Source organism: Sapajus apella, unplaced genomic scaffold (assembly GCF_009761245.1).
Source record: "Sapajus apella isolate SASKATOON/1434 unplaced genomic scaffold, GSC_monkey_1.0 scaffold65, whole genome shotgun sequence".
NCBI classification, from domain to species: domain Eukaryota; kingdom Metazoa; phylum Chordata; class Mammalia; order Primates; family Cebidae; genus Sapajus; species Sapajus apella.
The window spans coordinates 3,322,925-3,346,604 of NW_022437005.1; the positions used below are offsets into that span (position 1 = coordinate 3,322,925).

Here is a 23,680-nt window from a genome sequence, read left to right on the forward strand (position 1 = left end):
AAATTCACACTTTCTTGAAGAACTGGCTCCTCTTTCTTTGGAACTATCCAATGGAATCACAGTATGGAATGAGGAGAACCAAGCCTTGGAAAATACACTAATTGAAGAGCATGTTAGATACAATGTTACATATCCCATCATTATTTCTGGAAGAATTGAAAACAGGGGAGAAAAAGTTCAGGCAACAAATGTTATGTACGTCATCACAGTTAATGCTCACAATACTAGCAAAGGCTTTTCATTTGAGTGAAGACACCAACAGATGAAAACATTTCCTATAACTTAAGGTGAGAAAACAGTTTATGCAATCTGACAAAAGTGAGGCAGTAAACTGATAGAGAAAAAGAATTTGCCCTCAATGGTGGCAATCTGCTAAATTTAGATAAATCTCCTATTCGTTGGCAATTACATGTACGGTAAGTAATTTAGACAAGAAGTGGTAATTACTACCAGTGTTTTTCAACGGGACAGCCTAACTAACACATTTCCAAATGAACAGCAATTTACTAATGAAGAGACATCTGAATACCAAATCTCAGTAGGAAGCTGCTTAGTGTAAGGTGAACCAGGAATCCAGTCAATTGTGGAGTTAATATGGCTAGGAGTCACTGTGACTTGAGTTACCATGCAGCTACAGTCTCTTCTCCGAACATCTCTTACTTCCATAAACAAGAAATGCTGCTTGGATCCACCTCAAGAGGATGGACGGATGGATGGATGGATGGATTTATTTATGGAGATGAAGTTTCACTCTTGTTGCCCAGGCTGGAGTGCAATGGCACCATCTTGGCTCACTGCAACCTCCGCCTCTTGGGTTCAAGTGGTTCTCCTGCCTCAGCCTCCTGAGTAGCTGGGATTATAGGCATGCACCACCATGCCCGGCTAATTTTGTATTTTTAGTAGAGATAGGATTTCTCCATCTTTGTCAGGCTGGTCTTGAACTCCTGACCTCAGGTGATCCACTCACCTCGGCCTCCCAAAGTGCTGGGATTACAGGCGTGAGCCACTGAGCCCAGCAGTTTTATTTTTATTTTTTGATCCAATCAATGGGCCAAATACCAGTAAGATCCATTCTAAGGACCAACACGCAATGGGTCAGAAAGGGTGCTAGGCCAATAACCACTCCAATTAACCAGAAACAGGTATGAGCACAGCAAATGTGGGAAACCAGGATTACCTGGACTTTACGATCCTAGGGCTGCAGGTAGGACCTAACCTGGCTTAGAGAGCTAAAGAGATGAAGCAGTGTACACATTAAGTTATAATTATTTAAGTGTCAGAGAAATAATGCATGAATGTGATAATGAATGGTCTGCTATAATTATTTTTGGACATGGGTCACAGGTGAGGGCTGGGGGATGAAGGGCTGATCCAATATGGTAAGTATATAGCTACCCAAGACCCATCTCCATTTGACTTGGCTGCCAACTGTTAATTCAAATTTGACTTTATAAAAATTAACTAAGTGAACGGAGGACTATGCAGGAATATGCTAAAAAATTTACTTAAAAATTGCTTTATGAGTAAAAGCCAAGACAGATTCCAAAGCATAACAATGCTACTGTATTTAATCCTGTCCCCATTTATTACATTTTAATGAAGTTCACATGCTCTTTTTTCTTTAGCTTTTTTCTTCTTACAGACACAGTTAAAAATCCTTTTGTAGCTCCACCTGATGTAACCCCCTCCTTCTCCATTGTGATATAACAATGTATCTGTCTCATTCACATCTTTTTTATTTTTATTACATATTTTCATAACCAGAAACACCATTTTGTGTTTTAAAAAATGTTCCAGTTCTCATTTTAATAATCCACAAACATCACAAAAGGTTAACTAAAGAATTCCAATCCTTAATTTCTGAACAGCCATAGATGTTTTTTGTTTAATGAGATCTTTCAGTGTTAAAGTATGAGTAATTAAAAGAAAAGTTACCATCTTGCTTCTTTTGTACAATGCCTTCAAACAAAGTCATTTTACTGCCCTAAGACTTGCTGATGACATTTATATTTACTGCACAGCGTTTTAACACCTTCAAACATAGTATTTTTATGTTAATTTCATTAACAGTGATACTGAGGATACTGAGAAAGCTGTTCAGTAGCACAGAAGAATGCAAGAGGAACTCAAGCCCATCAGATATGAAGATCATGGCACCATGCTAATAAAACAATTAAGAGCAACCCGCAGGGAAAGACAATTCCGACAATTAACCTTCAATGGCAATTAGTACCAGTACTTTCTGAGGAAAAGTCATATCCTCAATATGAAGATAAAAAATTTAGTTCCTAACCTGAATCATTAACCAGAATATGCATGTTATTTAAACGAACTCTCAGTTTAGGTAAAAGTTTAAGATCAAAAACCACTTAATAAAAATACTACATGGGAGACACATTATATACCATGCCTTAATTCACAAGACAATTAGAGAGGTAATCACAGCTATATAAACAATTTTTTCTAGCTAAACAAATAAGCAAATAAGCTTTCCTTAAGTGAGGGGGAAGGTAGAAGGATAACCCCAAAAATTAAATGTGAAGCTCTAGACAATGCCTATGTGTGTGCTCTAAAAGTTCCTTTTTCTGTTTGGTGTTTGGAATTCAGTACTGACTTTCTCACAGGAATAGCATTACATGCTACCTTCTAGGCAAATCCACAACAGACTGTTTTACCGAGAACACAGCAAGAACACTGATGGTCAATGTAATCTACTCAGCATCAAGTGGCCTGGGCTGTAGGTGGTGGGAGCTCCAGGAGCTCCAGAGAAGCGTGGCTGTGGCAGAGAACTATTCTGAAATTATTCAAAGGTGGGGGGCAACAAAGCCAGGTGGATCCAGCAGCCAATATGGATGTTTGGGGGCTATTTATGATTTAAGAACCACTTACACTAAAGAATTCCCTCAAAGTAATCTCAGTTCAATGTAACTATAATATGTTTAGAATTTGTATACATAAATCAACACAATTCAACAAATATATACATATTAAAAACTTTCAAAGTTTTACTGAAAGAAATAAATAATTCAAACACGAGACATATTGTATAAGCAATACGTCCCAAGATGGAAATATATTTTTCCAAATGCAAACAAATCAAATGAAACTAAATCTAACTCCTCAAATTATATTTTAGCACAACAAAAACTATTCTATAATTTCTTTAAACAAATTAATAAGCACACACAGTAAAAAGCCACTTCAATGAAAATAGAGATTAGAACATATTATTAAACAATAAACATCAAAACTGTGTGATTCTGGTTCAAAAGTGAAAACCCAGAGTATTGGAACAACAGGAAGGCCAACAAATAGATATAATGCTGCATGTATTTTCATTTTAGATAAAGCAAGCTTCTTCAAAAGGGAGGTGGGTATACATGGGGAAAGGTTATAATAAATGGTATACAGTATGGGGAAGAAAATAAATTGGAGCTATACTTTATAAACCAATGAACCCCAGGTGTATTAAACAAATATTTCAAAAAAAATTCTGAAAAATAAATCAGGAGGTAAATAAAAACAAATGTTGACTCGTTATATGGCAGAGTTTAAAATTACCAAAGAAAACACAAAGAACAGATTAAAGCACATGAAACATTGATTTTAAATTAACAAAATTACATTTAAATAAAAAACTCTACAAGAGTAACAAAACAATCAACTATGAGAAAGTAGTTACAAGCAGTTTTAATGTTATATGGAGTATACACTCAATCAGGGGAATACATGTTTTACTTCCCACGATTCTGGGAGGCAATAGTGACCTTGTTCTACTCGTGTATTAATAATGATTTTAAAAACCAGTACAAGCCTCTTATAAAAATCCTGTAACAATAATCAAAGTGATTATAACAAGGTTACTTCCTTCTGACCTAACCTAAGGAGATGCAGCCAGTACATGGATCTCTGCTGTGTATGTTCCTCTCTCCCTGGGAAAAGAAGACACTGTCTCTCATCATAACCCTGTACCAGCCTACATTGCTTCTGCTGCCTGGAGGAACAGCAGCAGGACCTCTATTTGAGGTTCCCACAGAGAACAGACAGGTGATATGACAACAGTCTAGACTCCATGTACAGAATTCACTGAAGGGGTTGTCAGTGAATCGTGTTTTAACTGTGTATCTTCCCATTACTCATGTTGTCAGCACTAGGGACTGTGAGTTCCCAAGCAGAAACCGCCACTGAAGAGCTCTACATGGTGACCTTCTGTCTGCCAGTCAATTATGGTCACTTTCTGGGCTGAAGGCAGAGACAGTCTCCCACCATGACTACTACTGCTGCCTGGAAATAACCTGCCACCCCATTCTACATTGCCAGAGCCCTTGTCCCACTGCAATAAAGCAGGAAACGCTGCGTTGGTAATAACCACCAAGACGTCGCTGCCTGCTCACTGCTCAGGCTGGTCATCTGCAACCGCTGACCTCTGATTATTCTGGCCAGCTCCAGGGTACTCAGATGTTTTCCCTGCTCAAATTACCTTTAGAAAGTTGAAAAATACTAAGAGTGAAAAGCAGATGGAGAGATGAATGGGTAGGTGGATGGATGTGGATGGGTATCTGGGTTGGTGCTCCATCAGCTGTTATTATAGCATCTTTGATGGACATTACGCACCTCATCCAAAAGCATAATGTCCCTGGTCCATACTAGGTCTCCTTCATTTCTGAGGTACCTTCCTGCAGCTGACTTCTGTTTACAAACTTGGCTAACCCTGAATAAACTACATGCTTTCCAGCCCTCATCTGTCCAATTCCTGTTACAACAGCCACAATTACATAGTATGCAACCATTAAAAACTATAATTATAAAGACTACGTATAACATAGAAAAACGGGCTTAAATATGTCCATGTCTCTCTTTCCCTCATTCTCACATAGTTCAGCCCAAAAACTATTAGGTAGGCAAGAGCAAAGTAGGCTTCAGCATGAGAGTGGAGGCAAATGGCATGGGCTGAGAAAAGTTTCTGTACTCTGGAAGCGTAAGGGCAGAGACAGCCAAGCATCACCATGCTCATGGTCTGAGCAAGAAGAGGAGAGTCCTTGTGTGAGGAGGAGGCAGGAATAACAGTATATGGGTTACATAATGGAAGCCAGGTTCATCACTGTCAGAAAAAGGAGCCAGGCATAAGTGAGAAAACTACAATTAACCCTATGGTATTGGGTTGGGATTAAAAGTATTGGTGTATTGGTATAAACACCTGGTTAGCAATATAGATACTAAACTACAGATATTTCAAAATACCAATATAAATAGATATAGAAGTACAGTTGTAAAGATTGTACACACACACACACACACACACACACACACACACACATTTTGTTTTCCTAGCTCTGTTCACAGAAATGATATGAAAGCAGTGACACCCCAGTAGCAACGAACACACCTGGTTGCTAAACACTATTCTGTACTAAAAGGAACAAGGGCTCCTTGGAGAATTGGTTAGTTTCAGGAAAGTACAAGATAAGTCTGGAATATTTTGTGTCAGAAAGTAAAGAAGTGCTTACAGAACAATGAGGACAAGTGAAAGGACCTGAAAGCCAGCTTGAAGGAACTCACAGTGGCCAAATCTAGGACAACTTGATATTGAAATAAATAATGATAAAAAAGACCAAAATCTAATAAATAAAATCACAAGCTGTGTGGCCCTTTAAACAGATAAATGGCAAGAAGGAAAAGTTCTTCCTTACAACGAAAATCCAACTAATGTTAGAAAAAATGAATTTTTAAAATCACCATTTGGCAACCATCAGAATAAGAATTCAGTCAAAAACAAACAAACAAACACAATGGATTCCAACACCAGCAGGTGAAAGTGGTAATATTCCATAATAGAATGGAATATGTACGATATAAAAGTACCTCCAATCTCAAAGAACTTTCCCACATACTTACAAGTAACAAAGAAGGAAAGAGTAACTCCACAGTAGGGAGGCCTGGCAAGCCCCATCTTAGTTGAATGATCAAAGTGAACATCTCAGTCATGAAACAAATGGAAATCATGTAATGAAATATGAGGAAAACAGCATCATTTCTCTGATATTCCTGGCAAAAATGCATATTAGTCTAATAATAAGGAAACACAGTCCATTCTCACACATCTATACAGAACTACCCAAGACTGTGTAATTATGAAGAAAAGAGATTTACTGACTCCCAGTTCCACCGGTTTACCAGGAAGCATGACTGGGAGGCCTCAGGAAACTTACAGTCATGGCAGAAGGCAAAAGAGAAGCAAGGCATGTCTCCTCATGGCGGCAGGAAAGGAGGTAGCGGAGATAGGCCACACACTTTAAAATCATCAGATCTCATGAGAACTCACTCACTATCATGAGAACAGCATGGGGGAAATCCGCCCCCATGATCCAATCACCTCCACCAGGTCCCTCCTCCAACACTGGGAATTACAATTCAACATGAGATTTGGGTGGGGACACAGAGTCATACCATATCAACAGCCAAATGCTACATTTATGTAGAGAGATGTTCTACAACAGATCTGACCTGCTGTTTTCAAAACTGCCAAAGTCATAAAAGTCTAGGAAAGACCAAGGAACTGTTCCAGACGGAGAGAGAACAGAGAGCCGTGGCAACCAGATGCCATACAGGAAATTGGACTAAATATGGGACCCACAAGGAACACTGTTGAGACAAATGGCAAGACTTGATTCAGGTCTGAGGATCCGATGGCAGAAATGTATAGGTGTTAGTATTCTAACGTAGATGGCACTGTTAAAGGAAATACATAATGAAGTATTCAAGGATAGTCTTTACAACAATTTTGAAATTAAAAAGTTTGTGGTACTATTCTTGCAACTTTTCTATGATATCGAAGCTATTTCAAAATGAAAAAAGACATGATACCAAATCCTCTATGTATATTACAATTATAACTATCTATTAAGATGAATATAAATAACAGAAATGAAATGATTAAAAGAAACCATTGTGTTAAGGTTTTGCATTTGAGGGATATTATTTAACTTAAAAAGTTCCTTTCATGTCTTAGTTCCATAACAACAACTTTTAAGATAATTCTATATATGTTTACACTTAATTAAACAAGGCCATGGGCATTATAAAGAAGTCCTCCAGCCAAACAGAAGAGAAACAGCCTACTGAAGCAAACAGTCTCACCCTTTTTATTCCTAATCAGTAATTAATTCTGAGGTGCACATGTTCCATCACTGCCTAGCCAACTTGTTTTCTCACAACAATACATACAAAGGACTCGGAAAATTTAAACCAGATACCTTGATTTAGATGTGTGGCCTCCATGATCTGAACACCATTCACAGAGCACTGGGACCCACTCAGGGGTATAAGAGTCACTGTCCCCCCAATATTTTCAAAGATGCAATGCTCACTCTCCAAGTCAAGGCCATGAAGAACTAAAATGGAAAAACAAAGTAGAAAGAATTTTTCCCCCTTTTGTATCTACTGCAATGATTCCCAGCTATTTATCTATCAATTGATTTAGTTTCCTTTTGAATATCCTTCTTTCTCCACATAAATATTGTGCAGTGAATATTTATGTTTAGTGAGAAAACCGAACTTCAGGAGCTCATGACATTCACTGATAGGACTGGAGGATCCTTAGAATGTTCCCCAAGGGGTCTGGACATCACCTATATAAGAAAATCAGTTCTGGGATGTTAACTCATTTCATCTTTGGGAAGAAAACAGTTGAGTAACTTGTTTTAACTGAATTCCATGGAGCTGCCCTGTTGGATACTGAATAAGTTTCCTCCATCAGCCACCCAGAGGCCACAGAAAATAGAAGAAGCAAAAGTGCTCCATGGGTCAAGGACTTACTGAGACCTCTGCACACTGACAGACACTGCACTACAGCAGCAGAAACCCAAAGTGAACTTGGCATGACATGAATCTTGAACAGTCCAAGAGGTCTTCAGAAGCCATACTGAGATGCCTGTTGCCTGAGCCTGAGTCAATTCTGAGACCTCTCAGGACATGCAGCTGCGAAAATTTATCTATTCATGTATAACACTCCTGGATTCTTGTTTGAAGAATGGTCAAACACAGATAGGAACACCTGTCAAATAAACCTACGTGGTTTTAGGCACAGTTCTTGACCAGCATCTTGGGAGTACAAGCCAACTAGTTTCCACTGTCTACATATTTGTCCTACTGATCTCCGATCATAGAAAACATGTGTTCTTACCACCTATCATCATTTATAGCTACCCCAAAGATCAAACACATAATTTAACAATTAGAAGAAGAGGCCTGATGCCTAGTTCTACTCAAAAACAGTTGAATCTGGAACTTCTAGAAAATAGTTTTTATCTCTCACAGTCTCAGAGTAAATAGTAAATATTATGTTGGTGCAAAAGTAATTGTGGTTTTTGCCATTACTTTTGCACCAACCTAATACATGTAGGAATATGCTAGAATTGGCTTGATTTTTTGGCTTATGCTTGGTGAGAAAGCAGGTTCACTGCCAGCAATTCTAAAAGCAGCTGAGACAATATAATTCTTACCCTGCCGGTCCCCACCTTGCCACATACATATACATACCCACCACCACCACCACCAATTGCCTACGTTATGCTCTTAAAGCTGGAAGGACCTCATCTGTGTAGGCTAAGTTACTAATTATCTGTGTGTCTTGTGAAGACTTTTGGGAAACCCAAAGAGCCACGCCTTCACATGTGTGTATGCTGAGTTTTCTCCTATTTTCTGCTGTCATCTTTGGGAAGATAAGTGTCTATATCTTTTATCTGTGTCTATTGGTATATCTCCATCAATCATTGTTCCACTGTGAGACAACGTAGAGTGATTTAAGTAACTGTGTTCCTCAAAGACCTAACAAGGTATGGAATGTATGTAGGGTGGAGGAAAGGGTTCACTGGTGCATTTTATTCACCAAATTAGTTGTTCCATATAATTCATTTGAGTTGTATTCTAAATGACAGAAATATATGTATATACTGACCAACACTGTACTTGAAAAATAATTTAATTTTCTATAATTACGTCAATGTCAGTCATTCAAAAAGATTCTACCTTGAATATAAACTTAAGAAATCACTGGGAAGAGATCACTGATAATATGCTCACCAATATCTTGCTCCGTGGAAGCATCTTCTCTACCAACATATGTCTGACCTTCCTGGGAAGAAAAGCCAAGCAAAATGTATTAGTAAGAAGAGGAGAAATAGCTTGTTTCTTCATTTTTCATTTAAACCCAAACAACATAGAGGCCAATGGGATGAACAATGTCCTGGCAGGCCACAGCTTCAGTGCAATGAAAGCGCCCTGGGGCTCTGTAAAAACAACCCAGGTTGTCTGGAAAGGTTTAACGTACGGCAATTGTGAGGCCCTGCTTTGGCAGCATTGACGCTTCGCTTGTGACAGGAATGTCATTAATGTTCCTGATCCTTTCTGGGAAGGTTCTCCTCCAGTGGTCAAGAGTTTCTTTGTGTCTAGAGATATAGTTTATGGCCCAGGCGTGGTGGCTCATGCGTAATCCCAGCAATTTGGGAGGCCAAGGTGGGCAGATCATCAGGTCAAGAGACTGAGACCATACTGGCCAACATGGTAAAACCCTGTCTCTACTAAAAATACAAAAACTAGCTGGGCGTGGTGGCATGCGTAGTCCCAGCTACTTAGGAGGCTGAGGCAGGAGAATCGCTTGAAACCGGGAAGCAGAGGTTGCAGTGAGCCGAGATGGCACCACTGCACTCCAGTCTGGTGACAAGAGTGAGACTCAATTAAAAAAAAAAAGACACAGTTTATGGAAGTCTGAAAAACACAAGTGCAGTCGCGTTCTCATTGTAAGTTATGGGTCAGAGAGAGGACACTAAAGTCAAGGTCACAGAGCCAACCATTAACACTTACGTGGAATTCTGTACTCCCAAGATGAACTGCCTGCTTAGAACCAAGCCCAATAATGAAGGTGAGACGCACAATTTTATAATTACCACCAGGGACCAGAAAACCACACACACAGCAAAATCCCCCCAGTTCTAGCTGTTTGCAACTTCTCTCCTTCAGTCTGTGTGCCTTTTTGTTCCTTACCTCTGCTTACTAATCCTACAGAAGAGAAAGCAAATTAGTGGCTCATCATTTAACTTTAGATAACAAGGTAACATTAAATACCAAAGAATCCTAATGAGCTGCTGAAAATCCCCAAATGGCTCAAGGATTTGTGGTATATATATATATATATATATATATTTTTTTTTTTTTTTTTTTTGAGACAGAGTCTTGCTCTATCACCCAGGCTGGAGTGCAATGAGACTCAGCTCACTGCAACCTCCACCTCCCGGGTTCAAGCAATTCTCCTGCCTCAGCCTCCCAAGTAGCTGGAATTACAGGTGTGTCCCACCACGCCAGGCTAATCTGTGTATTTTTAGTAGAGGCAGGGTTTCACCATGCTGGCCAGGCTGGTCATGAACTTCTGACCTCAGGATCTGCCCAGCTTGGCCTCCCAAAGTGTTGGAATTTCAGGCATGAGCCACTGTGCCTGGCCTGTTGTGTATTCTTTAATTTAACTTAGTTGTGTTCATGGTCATAGAATATTATAATAAACCTAGTTAGTGTCTAATAGAAAAACTGAAAACAAAATTAAAATGTTCCACTTAATCAGTTTCTACCTTTAAGTGATATAAGATGATTCCAGTGCTCAAAAGGTCATCATCAATGCCAATCAAATGAGGCAGTTCAGAATCCAAAACAACTCCTATCCCTTCTTTCCTGAGGGCTAGGGTTTGTTCCTGAAATTAAGAGGAAAGAAAAAGAAAAGGTTACTTTGGGAAATGAGAACTTCATATTAGGTGTTCTTTAGATTGTCAGAATGGGCAATAGTTTATTTCTCATCTAAAAAACTGCAAGAAAAATGGACCTTAAACTTCATGTTGAAATCCTGGCAGGTAGTAAGCAAAGTGAACTTGAAACATATAAAAAGCTCAATATAAAATGAATTAAACTCATTGCCTGATATATAACCTCTTCAAAGCCAATCTTCCTGCAGAAATGTTCTAGGAACACCCAAACTACAAAGTAATCTTTCTTCCTCTTCAGAGCTTTTATGCCATTTAATATCAAGATGTCACCTTAGTTGATGGCTTTTCTCTCCACTCACATGGTTGAACTGTGTATGGTCCTGAAAAGATGCCTTCCTGTGCGTTAGCTACCCTGCACCAGAGGAGCCTAGCCCTCTGCCTCCTGCGACATCAACTTCTCCTATCCACTGGATCATTCCCTGCTAAATATTAATACAAATCTGCTGTTGACCTCCCATTCCCAACCCCCACCTCGTCTTTTGGTCTTGCATCTCCTAGCTACCACCAATTTATCTGTGCCCTTTAGAGAAAACTATCTTCGAAAAGTTTCCTATAGCTACAGTTTTCCAATTCCTTCCCTCTCACTCTTTCTTCAACTCGCTCTACGAAGACTATTGTCTTTGGGACTCTACTAACACCGACTTTCCTGATGGTCTCCTTCTGCCTCTTGTCTTTACCTGCCATCTATATGCCAATGACTCTCAAATTTCATCTCCAGGACAGATGTCTCCCTTAACTCTCAAATTTCATCTCCAGGGCAGACGTCTCCCTTAAGTCCGATACTCACATAGATACCATATATGTGAGTCTACCGTGTGTGTGTGTGTGTGTGTGTGTGTGTGTGTGTGTATGAGCACGTGTGTATATATACATACACACACATATATCAACCCAACTCCGTTTATCTATGGAGATGCCAAACAGGCAGCCCAAATTTAATACATTAAAAACAAAACAAAGCAAAAACCTTTGATTCTCTCTGCTGCCCAAGCCTGCAGACTATCCTGTCTCGGTAAATGCCAGCCTTTCCTGTTTGGCCTAAATAAGCATGCTTACACATTGCTCCTTTCTTTCTCTAAACTCTACATATGTAGTATTAACTCTACCTTCAAAATATGCCCAGAATCTGGTAACATCAAACCACCTGCCGCACTGGCCTCTGGCCCAAGCCATCATTGTCTTTCACCCAGGTTACTGCGATAATCCAGGCCACCACTCATGTCTCCCGTGATATACGCTCAACTCAGCAGCCAGAGAGCGGTTAGGGCAGGTCACTCCTCTGCTCAGGTCCTTTAAATAGACTCCCATTTCAGCGAGACAAAAGCCAAAGTCTTTATGATGTTCTACAAATTCTACCTGATCTCATCCCATGCTCACGTGCTGTCATCTCCTGCCGCTCTCCCACTTGCTCACACCTCTCCAGGGATATAGGCACCTTGCTGCTCTTCAAACTTGCCAGCCTGCCCCATCTCGAGGAGGCACTCCTTCTGCTTTTGTGGTTGCTGTTTCCTCTGACACTGCTCTTCCTTCTCTTCCCCTACAGCAGGGTTTCTCGACTGCGGCACAATTGTCATTTCAGACTAGATAATTCTTCATTCTTATGCACAGTAGGATAGTTTTTAGCACCCCTGCCTCTACCCAGTAGATGCCAGCAACACACCCGAGGTTCTGACAACCAAACATGTCTCCAGACATTTGAGAAGTATTGTCCTAGTTACATACATAACATGACACCCTCCTTCCTTCCTTCAGGTCTCTGCTCAGAAGCCACCTTCCCCATCATCCCATATAAAATAGCAACCACTAATACACACACATGCGTGCGGATGCACGCACACACACACACACACACACACACACACACAATTTATTGTTTATTACCAGTTGTCTGGCTAGAATGTAACCCAGCATCTAATTTCATGTCTGACACATCAATTAATATTTGCCAGAGGAATGAGTGAGTGAGTAGAGGCACAGAGTTCAGTAGAATGCAGGAGGGAAGGTCAGAGGCAATCCTTGGGAAAGAGAATGGAAGGCCCATGTCTTAACATCAGGCCCGTCTGAACCCACACTAAAGATGTCTAAAGTCAAGCTTCTGGGGAAGTCTGAGGTGGAAAGCAGACAAATTCCAGAAGGTTGAAGGTAAAAATCGCAGTTTTGAGGTTGGGTTGAACCAGATTCAGACTAGATCATGTACAAGAGCATGACATTGCGCTCCATGACTGTACGAGCAACAGAAAAGCCAGTACCAACCACTAACTGGGGAGGCCTTTGCAGATATTTAAGTTTCAAATGCACACTGAAGACCTAAAGCCATGCGAGGGGGCAGTGAAATGAAATAGAAAAAAAAAAAAAAAAGATGGCTCTAAAAAAAAAAAAAAAAAATCACAACGTGAAAGAAAGCAATTTAATTTAACAACCATTAAATAGATAAGCAGAGAAAATGACCAATGCATAACTGAGATTCAAGAAAAGGAAATGAAGCGTGTCATTGTTCTTCAATTACTCCTCTTATCAGCCAAGCTCCCATTCCATGGCTCAGAACCTCAGGCTTTGAGGTCGGAGACTTCAGTAACATTGATTTACTATAGCAAGGAACATGCAAATCTCAGCTAAACTGAGCACTCTCCATAAGCCAACCCCTACTCCTACCTCTCAGATATTAGCAGAATTCATGCTTTTCCTCTTGACCATGAAATTCAAGCAGAAATGGGAAGTGATTTTTTTAAAGACATATATTATAGGGGAGAATTTGATCACACAGCTCTATTTCATAAAACGATGTCCTCATGGGAAGGTTTGGTAGCTCTGAACTGTGACCAACCTGCACACACAATCAGTAGCCCCACGGCAATGAATTACTACAGGTCTCTAGGTCCACGTGAAAAGGAAAGTGATCATTCTCATAAGTCCAGAGGCATGTGTATTTTCTTTCTGCACAGAAGTGGACAATAATGCCCCCAAAATACAATATTTTAAACTTTGAGAGCTCCCACTTAAACTAGAGCAATTGCTTTGGACTACATTCCAGTTTAGTTTAATATTCTTTCTTTTTTTAACCATTGAGAAACACTTTTGTTTTCCTTGAAATAAGACTTTGAAAAACATTGGAAATTCATAGTTTCAGAGCCATTAGGTCAAAAGCCTTACTTGTTCCCACCCATCCCTACCATGTACACACACACACACACACACACACTCTCACACACACTCACATATACTTCCATATATATAATGGGTAAAATCTAAATTAAGAGAAAGTTTTCCAGGATTGCAAGTGGGAAAGGATGAATTTATGATTAATGCTGCCCTAAAGCTCTATAACATTCAAGTTGAATTCAACTACATGATATTATAAAACTGTCACCTCATAAAACTGGAAACAAGGGTTTAAATCATTGCTCAAGTGAAAAAGTAATTTCAGACAAAAATATCTATCACATATAAAATACTTATTGAGTGGCATCTACTGTTATACATAATTTATGAAACACCTCTTGGATAAGATGGAATATTTAACATAGTAGAGTGGGGCATGCCTCCCCCAACTCCAGACACAGGGTCCCAAAGAAATCAAGGTAAAATATGTATACTTCCATATATTTTACATTGAAACAAAAATTTCAGCAACCAGGCTTATTTGGATTTTTAAAAAACCGTATAAACGGACTAAAAGTGTCAAAACGTGGCATCAGTTTATTTTATGCGTCACATTCATAACATTTACAAATAATATGCTCCATATGTTTTTCTTCAACTTCCAGGCACCTACTCAGGTGAAATCCCTCTGAATTTAAAACACATGCCCTTTGCTGGGACTGTCACAGAATCACTTCTGCCCCTTCCGGTGGCTCTGGTGATTGCATGCAGGGCTGCCCAGATCCCAGGGGAGAAGACCACAGGAGAACTTGGCTCAAGGCGCAATGCGTTTGTAACTACCGTCGTGGTTTATGAGAGTAAGCAGGGATTCTAGCTCTTTTAATCACCACTACATTCTTAGTGCCCAGCACATGCCTTACAAAACTCAACAACTTTCTTGAATAAATAAGTAAAAACAATACAAAAACTTACCAACAACAAAATCTAATTTTTTTCCCTCTTAGAAAGCCTCCCTGGGATCTAGATCATACTCGGGAAAAACTGGGAAAAGTTTGACAGTGTGTCTGACCCACATAAATTAAGATCTCTTTAGGAATAAGAATTGTGTGTCTTCACACTGAGTATATTAGGTGAATATAGGTGTGCCAGGCAAACAGTAGTCACTCACTAAGTGCTGATTATTTGATACTATAGGGAGTGATTTCTAAGTTCCACTTTTTTCCTCAACAGATAAGAATGAAATGTCAGAATCTTTTTGTGAAAATTTATGCCACAGAGAATTATATATTTCACGAGCAAGTAGAATTTTGTAGAGTTGACTCACATCATAAAGTGCATGTAATTTCTGCAACCCTGACTACAGACACAGCAGATGTCTGGGGGCCAGGGGTGGAGGACAATCAGGGCTTGAGCACACACCCAGCGTCGGTGTGAGGAGAGGGGAGGAAGTCAGCCAGCCAGAAAGTTGTCAATAAAAAATAAAATTATCCTCTAGCAAAACTACTTTTTAATTTTAAAAAGCTGTATGTGATTTTAAATTTAGCAGAATGAAAAGAAACTATTTGTTGAATTTCAGCCATGTTTCTTTATTATTAACATAAGAGGTATTCCTAAAATATCCTTGTAAGTCAGGAAAAGAGGTTACGACACATATTCACAGTGCATATACTTTTTTCATACAAGTTTCAGTTTTAAGCACGATCTCCTGAGTGTGTACCAGTTTGAGAGCATTGCCTCTTGCCTTTACAACTGAATGACATCGTAGTTGTGTCGATTTGGGGCCACATGCTGCATGTTGGGCTGTGCAGTACTTACTTTCCCCAGAAGGTTAAAGACATGGCTCCATGTCTTTTTCAAAAACTGAATGCCACTCGAAGAAAATGAAGCTAGTTTCACTAGCTTCATTTTAGTCCACAGCAGATAATTTGGTTTTATGTCCGGATGTTTAAAGAGTTTCCTCTTTATCCTTGAAATTCAATGGTTTAATTAGGATAGATCTCAGTGTTGAACATTCTCTACTCTGTATTTTCCTGGAACACAATACATCCTTCTGATCTGCAGTCTCAGTTCTTTTGTCTATGTAATTTTTTATTTCACAAAAGTTGCCTTGTTTTATTTTCCATTTTCGATTTCATTTGTTGACAGTCTACTTCAAGAACACCAATTGTCCTTATATTACACTGGTCTTTGTCTTCTATTTCTTTCAGTTTCTGATTGCTTTACTATCTTGATCATTCCATTTGTGTTCACTGGGCCTATCAAGCCTTTATTCTCTTAGTAATTTGATTTTCAGTGGGGTATATTCTTTTCCTTGATATTTTCTAATATTATGTATTACTCCTGCAATGATGTTGTTTTGGGCCTCAAAGGCTTTCTTTATTCTACAATCTCTCTTTTTTCATATCACTTTTTTGCTTCTTTTTTTTTTTTTTTTTTTTTTTGTGAGATGGAGTCTCACTCTGTCACCCAGGCTGGAGTGCAGCGGCACAATCTCGGCCCACTGCAACCTCTGCCTCTCGGATTCAAGCGATTCTCCTGCCTCAGCCTCCCAAGTAGCTGGGACTACAGGTGCCCACCACCATGCCTGGCTAACTTTTATATTTTTACATTGATGATTCCATCACAGATTTCAAAGAAATGAAGAAATAATAAAAAGCATAACAAGCAAACAAATCTGCAGCAGCACTACTATTGTGAAATCACTAAGAGGAAGCATGTGAGGAAAGACCACGAGTGGCTGCTGGGGAAAAGGGAACATTGTGCAGGGGATATTCCCAAACCTGCACCTGAGAAGCTAAATCAGTGATGATTCCAAAACACCCCCTCTGTACCCTCAAACCTGAGGAGGGTCAGGATTTCAGGATTTCACCATACTGGCCAGGCTGGTCTCAAACTCCTGACCTTGTGACCCACCCGCCTCAGCCTTCTAAACTGCTGGGATTACAGGTGTGAGCCACCGCACCCGGCCCTCACTTTGCTTTTTATTACCATCTCACTTTGTCTATTGAATTGATGTTTCTCATTCATTTGTTCCACAGAATGAAGCAATTGTAAGGAATTCCCTTCTATCCCGTGAAGTGTGCTTTCCTCTATATTGGGATCTTTTGTCTTTTGCATGCTTATATTCCTCTTCTTTCTTGTTCCCTACCTGCCCATCTGCCTGTTTATCCATCCACGCATAGCTACAGTTAGGTTTATATAATTCTACTATTTTTTTTCATCTTGTATATGCTTAGGTATATCTGTCCCAAAATTCCGTGTCCTCTAACATAGGATGGGCAACTCCTCGATGCTTGCCCAGTCGTACCTGGGATGTTTCTAATTAGAAGACTGGGTAGTCTGCAGTCTATCCACTTTTCTCTAGCCAGATGGAAAGACAGAGGGCCAGGAGATCCCAACTGAGGCACTACACTGGCTTTATCTGAGTCCTAGCCTTCTCTTCCTGGGCTCCCTGCTGATTGGGAAGGGGATCTCTTCCCATGGGGAGGGAAGGGGCAGGATGCCCTCGAGTTTCTTATTTCCCTAAGCCTTCACTTACAAGAGTCAGCTCAGCTCTCACTTCATCTCAGTTGACCGCTGGCCATCGCTATTACTCCTCAGTAACAATAGGAAAATCAATTCTGTTCCTCCTCAGATTTGAGGGTACAGAAGGGGGTGTTTCGGAATCATCACTGATTTAGCTTCTCAGGTGCGGGTTTAGGAATACTCCTTCACAATATTCCCTTTTCCCCAGCAGCCACTCATGATCTTTTCTCATATGCTTCCTCTTAGTGATTTTACAATAGCGTTGCTGCTGCCGGCTTGTTTGTTATGCTTTTTATTATTCCTTCATTTTCGTTGAAATCTGTGATGGAATCATCAACTGCTTCTTTAACATTGAAGCCAACAATCAAATTAACAGACTACGAAAAAGAAGAATGAAAACAAGTGGTACTCCAGGTTTTAGGGGATTTACTGAGCAAAGATACAAAGGCTAAAAACATGGCCACACAGTCATCCCTCGATATCCATGGGGGATTGGTTCCTGGACCCCTGAGGATACTAAACACAAGGATGCTCAAGTCCCTCATGTAAAATGGCATAGTACTTGCACATAGCCTATGCATATCCTTCAATATACTTTAAATAACCTCTAGATTACTTATCATGCCAAATACAATGTTAAGTGTGATGTAAATAGTTATTATATTGTACTTTTTAGGGAGTAATAACAAGAAAAAAGTCTGTACATGTTCAGTACATACAGAACCATTGTAGGTCTAACTACGTAATAACGTATCAGCAATAATGTAGCATTTTCTCCATTTTTTCTTAATATTTTCAATCTGTGATTGGTAAAATCTGTGATGCAGAGCCTGCACATATGGAGGACTGATTGTATTCACAAGGAACCACTGGACATCCAGTTTAGCTAGTAAACCTGGAAAAATGGTCTGGAAAGCCAGGCAGATGGGTGGCTATTTGATTCAGAGACTGGGAAGGCATTGAGAGTTTTTAAAACAAGAATTAGTTGATACTTCGTCAGATGAATCTGGCAAGGACGTGTAGCATCAATAAGAACGGAGTAAAAAGGGGAATGGGATTAGAACGGAAGTGACACCTTGAGAGTCACTGGAGAGGTATGTGGACACTATGTGACTAACACTCTTGGCTGATGGACCTCAAGTAAGGACATTCTCTTCAATTGTTTTACACCTCTTGATAAGAAATATGGAAACTGGAGAACTGCAAGAAAATCTGATAAACGCCACAAGATTTTTGTTGCTAGGAAAATAATATCCTTGTTTCCTTGTAATACTTTCCAGAGAACTCAGTAAGGAGATATCGTTTACGTGTTAAAAATCACTCACGAATTTGACTAGCAAGTGGTGTCTAGTAACTTACCTGTTTTTAATGATGTACAAACACTAAAAGTCATTACCGGCTGGGCATGGTGGCTCAGCCTTGCGATCTCAGTACTTTGGGGGGCTGAGACGGGTGGATCACTTGAGGTAAGGGTTTCAAGACTAGCCCGGCCAACATGGTGAAACCCTGTCTCTACTAAAAATACAAAAAAATTAGCCGGGTATGGTGGTGCACACCTGTAGTCCCAGCTACTTGAGAGGCTGAGGCAGGAGAATCATTTGAACCTGGGAGGCAGAGGTTGCAGTGAGCCAAGATTGTGCCATTGCACTCCAGCCTGGGTGCAACAGCAAGACTGCATGTCCAAAAAAAAAGATTATCAACATAAACCAGTTAGCTCTGAAACCCTGAAAGTAAGAGTAAGCAACAAGCTGGCGTTCACCCAGAAGCTACGGTTTCTCATACAGTAGGCCCCTCTGCATCTGAAGTTTTGCTTTCCCTAGTTTCTGTTACCCAATGTCAACTGTGGTCTGAAAGCAGGTGAGTACCGTGGAGCAAGATATTTCAAGAGAAAGAGAGATTAATGTAACTTTTATTAGAGTATAATGTTATCGTTGCTCTATTTTATTATTGGTTATTGTTGTTCATCTCTTACTCTGTCTAATTTATAAATTAAACTTCAGCATAGGTATATACAAATAGGGAAAAACAATGTATAGAGGGTTCACACTGTTTGTCAGTTCAGGCAACCACTGGAGGGTTTGGAGCATAACCTCCGCAGACAAGCGGGGCCTACTGTATACTCTTCCACAGAGAAAGAATCATGTCCATCTAAGAAAAAAGAAAGAGCCACCAAGATTACTACAGAGTCAATGAAGCTCTGTCAGTGGCCTCAACCAACCATCCTGCCTTTCTCCTTGTTTTGTCCACACAACCTAAGCAAGCTGTGATGAAAAGAGGTTAAGAATCTCCTTCATCCTCCTCCAGGAAGTGACGTTTTTACTTTTGCTGTGTTCCCAGAGAGTGACGACGTGAATAAAACCATATGTGTAGGCCAGTAACATGTTCTATATCCCTGCAAAGCCGATTAGTAATATGCAATCCTCCAGGCAAGGGCTCTATTAATTATGTTCTATGAATCACAATCAGATTTAAAAACAAACAAAAATAAAACAAAACCAAAAAGAGAAGGGAAGGAGCAGTCTGTGAACATTAACGAATGGAAATCCACTGGGGATCAGCCTCTATCAGAACAAAGCTCCAGGAAGGAGGAGGTTCAGGTGGGAAGGCAGAGTCCACAGTCCACAGCTTGGGAAAAAGAAGAATCAAGTGGGTCAGCCTAGGAGTCACCTTGGACTCCTCTCTTTGCCTCAGACTTCACAGAGCTCTACCTGCATGATATGGTCTGAATGAATCGTCCACAACTTTCCATCTCTGCTGCTACTGCCCTGGTCCCAGTAACCTCCACAGGCTGCCTGGAGTCTCTGATATCCCCCAATTGGTCTTTTTGCTTCTCTTGCCACCCAACCACCTACACTCCATATGGCAGCCAGAACAACATTTTCAAAATATCAACAGATCAGGCATAAAATGCTGCAATGGTTCCCCAGGCATTTGGAATAAAATGGTCCTGATATCTCACTTAATCTTGCCCTTGCCCACCTCTCCAACCTCAACTCCCTCTACCTGTCAGTCACAATGGCCTCCTCATTCCCACTGTAGGGTTTCTCCATGTGTTGTTTAGTCTGCATGGGAAATTCTCCCCTAAATCTCCATGGTGTGCCCCTTCTTGTCAGTCTGTTCTATTTAAGTCCAGAGACAAGAGTGAGTGAGACTGTATTAGTCAATTTTTGCACTGCTGATAAAGACATGGCCAAGACTGGGGAGAAAAAGGTTTGAGTGGACTTACGGTTCCACGTGGCTCGGGAGACCTTACAATCATGGAGGAAGGCAAAGCAGAGCAAGTCACATCTTACATGGATGGCGGCAGACAAAGAAAGAGCTTGTGAGGGAAGCTCCCCCTTATAATACCATCAGATCTCGTGAGACTTACTCACTGTCATGCGAACAGCACAGAAAAGACCTGCCCCCATGATTTAATTACCTCCCACCAGGTCCCTCCCACAACATGTGGGAACTCAAGATGAGATTTGGGTAGGGACACAGCCAAACCATATCAGAGATGAACAAGGTCCCTGCTCAGACAAAGATTATTTCCTATGCAAGAAATTACACCCCTACTCCCAGACACACTCTATCACTCCACCTGGCTTACTGTCTTTATAGCACTCAAAGTGATCAAAATTTCTCATACATTAGTTTATTTTCTGCCTGCCCCTGCAGAAAGCAAAGAATAGGTCCAAGCCAAGATGCCAAGTCCAGAGAAAGAGAGGTCAGATGGGGTCAGTGAGAGCCAAACTTTTAAAAACAATACCCGGCCAAGACTGTCTCCTATCAGTCCCGTTTTTAATGCTTCTTGCCAGGCAAAAGCAGCCCTTGAAGCTCAAAACAATAGTTAATATGGCCAGAATAAGCCCAAAGTGAATAACAGAATTTTGTTAAAATGTAAACATTTAATTCTAATAAACTAGCAACATAAATAATTTAGTAACTGTCCCAAAAATCTGTACCTAGCATCACATCAGATAGGCACCTATTATGTTACTAAAAATGAACTGAAAAATATAAAAGCCTAAGTTTTTCCATGACTTTAAAACAATCCATATTACAATACCTATGGTTAAACACACACACACACACACACACACACACACACACACACACACACTTTAGAACTAATGTGGAAGAGTCACAGGACTCACCAGGGCAGAATTAGAAAGAGAAGGGTCTGGCTACCACCACACCATGGCACCAACAAATCTAAATATCCTGGCATTACTGGCAGTCAGCTCCCAAACAGTAAATATAATTAATACGGCCCTTTTAATGAACAGAAACTCTTGGGGCAGTTCAATTTCCACTACACTTCTCACTGCAGAAACACCGTTCTTTATTTAAATGCCAAACAGCTAAGTGTTGGCACAGAGTTCAGAGAAGATGCTGTGTAGATCTTTCTGATGAAACAGTCCTCTCCGCTGCCTGAGCAAATCATCCAGATGTCGGTATTTAGATTATGCAAAATGCATAATACCAATTAAAGAAATTACGTGTGAAAATATGCAAGAGCAAATTTCCTCACATTAATATTTAACTAGACTTTTTAAGTAGAGCAGCATCTTGTGATCACAAATATACTTTAGTATATTTGACCTAAATGGAAGCCCAAAATATTCAGGATGGTTCGTCAGAAGATTCTACAAGGGCATTTTCTATATAATGTAAATACTAACAGAAGGTAAAACAGCTAAGGAAAAAGATTACTTTAAGTGGGATATTGTAGCCCAGAAAGCATCAATCTGACATTGGCCTTATACTCTGGTCTTGTAAAGCTGGCCTGTTCTTGTTTCTCAGCCACGGAAATACGTTATGCTCATCTGCACCTCCCAGCCTTTGCTCTAGTAAAAATGTTCTCTTACGATAACCCTCTGATTCCCAGTTAAAAATGTTTCCCCTTCCCTGGGAGTCATTTAGAGCCTTCTTCTCTGACCCCTTCCTCTGCAATGACCACAGTTATCAGGCCTAATCAGATGGATCTCCGTCAAACACAGATCAGTAACTTTACATTCACGCATTGCTTGCTTCTCCTGCAAGACCAAGGAGTTTTCAAAAAATATCAGGCTTGGGCCCTCACCAGGTCCTCTGAATGACCATCTCAGGAGCAGGGTCCAGGCATTTTTTTTAAAGCTCCCAGGAATTCTGCCTCTAGGGTTGAGCCATAATTTTCTGCATCCTCCAAATGGCACTTCTATCCTGTAGGGTGCACTTTGAGAATGCTCAAAAGGGCAAGTACTGCAACCTAACTCCTTCACTTGCCAGCTACCTTCTTCTGTGATTCATTCAACTAACACCTAATGACCATCTGCTACTTGTCAGGTGCCAGTCTACATTAGGGATAGATCAGTGAGTAAAGCAGGCACCCTCTTATATTTTATCTATATCTGTCTCTATCTTTAGATCTACATCTATATTATATGTAAAGATCTACCCATATTACATTTAAAAATCTACAGATACACAGTCAGGCATCTCTTAACAACAGAGATGCGTTCTGAGAAATATGTTACTGGGTAGTTTCATCACTGTGCCAGCATCTAAAGTGAACTTAGACAAATGGACACGTGGTTGCCAGAAGCTCGAGGGGTTGTGGGGGAGGGCTGGGGAAATGTTGGTCAAAGAACACATATTTACAGTGATACAGAAGGAACAAGTTCAAGATATCTACTGTACAGCATGGTGACTACACTTAATGATGATATACTGTATTCTTGAAAAATGCTGAGAGAGTGGATGCTAGGCTTTCTCACTACAAAATGACAACCATGTTATATATAAACATATATAATAGATATTTATAATGATAAATATATACAATTTTACACGTCAATTTAAAAAATAAATAAATTTCATAAATCACACCTTGAAAAAAAATTCTATGAAGGAACTTGTAATGGTGCCTTTGCGTAATTCTGTAATGTTAAATATATCTAGATTCCAAGCTTTTTTTATTATACAGAAAATAAAATATTAAAGAAAAATCCTCTCGTTTATCTTTTGCAAGCTACTCTCTACCATGGAAGGAAAACCAACCACAGCAGCAAAAGGAGGTCTGCTCGAACAGGTGAGATGCTAGAGGTTAATCCCTAAGCTTGGTGTACAGCCTTCATTTGTTTCTTAGCCAACTGAGAAGCCAGTATCATTATCAGGAGGGAATTTAGGAAAAAGCAAGAAGGTGATGAAGAATGACAGGGGGGAAGAAAAGAAAGATACTTCCAGCTTCTCACAATTCCCTTCTGAAAGATGTACACTCCCCA

The 23,680-nt window shown here is 40.1% G+C and overlaps 1 protein-coding gene across 15 annotated transcripts in view; it reads right to left on the reverse strand.

Annotated features, from left to right (window-relative positions):
- The window catches only part of KIF16B (kinesin family member 16B), a 302,210-nt gene that overhangs the window by 149,037 nt on the left and 129,493 nt on the right, over positions 1-23,680 (reverse strand). For 14 of the 15 annotated variants that reach the window (XR_004259830.1, XR_004259831.1, XM_032248035.1 and 11 more), the window contains 3 exons: positions 10,620-10,739; positions 9,082-9,133; positions 7,254-7,391 (listed from right to left, as the gene is read on the reverse strand). Coding sequence is in view for 13 of the 15 variants with exons in the window: in XM_032248035.1 (XP_032103926.1) it covers positions 7,254-7,391; positions 9,082-9,133; positions 10,620-10,739 (310 nt within the window). In the remaining 2 variants the exon portion in view is untranslated. Of the gene's footprint in view, positions 1-7,253; positions 7,392-9,081; positions 9,134-10,619; positions 10,740-11,914; positions 12,624-23,680 lie in introns of those variants that run through there. The other variant, XM_032248029.1, reaches the window with a different exon arrangement.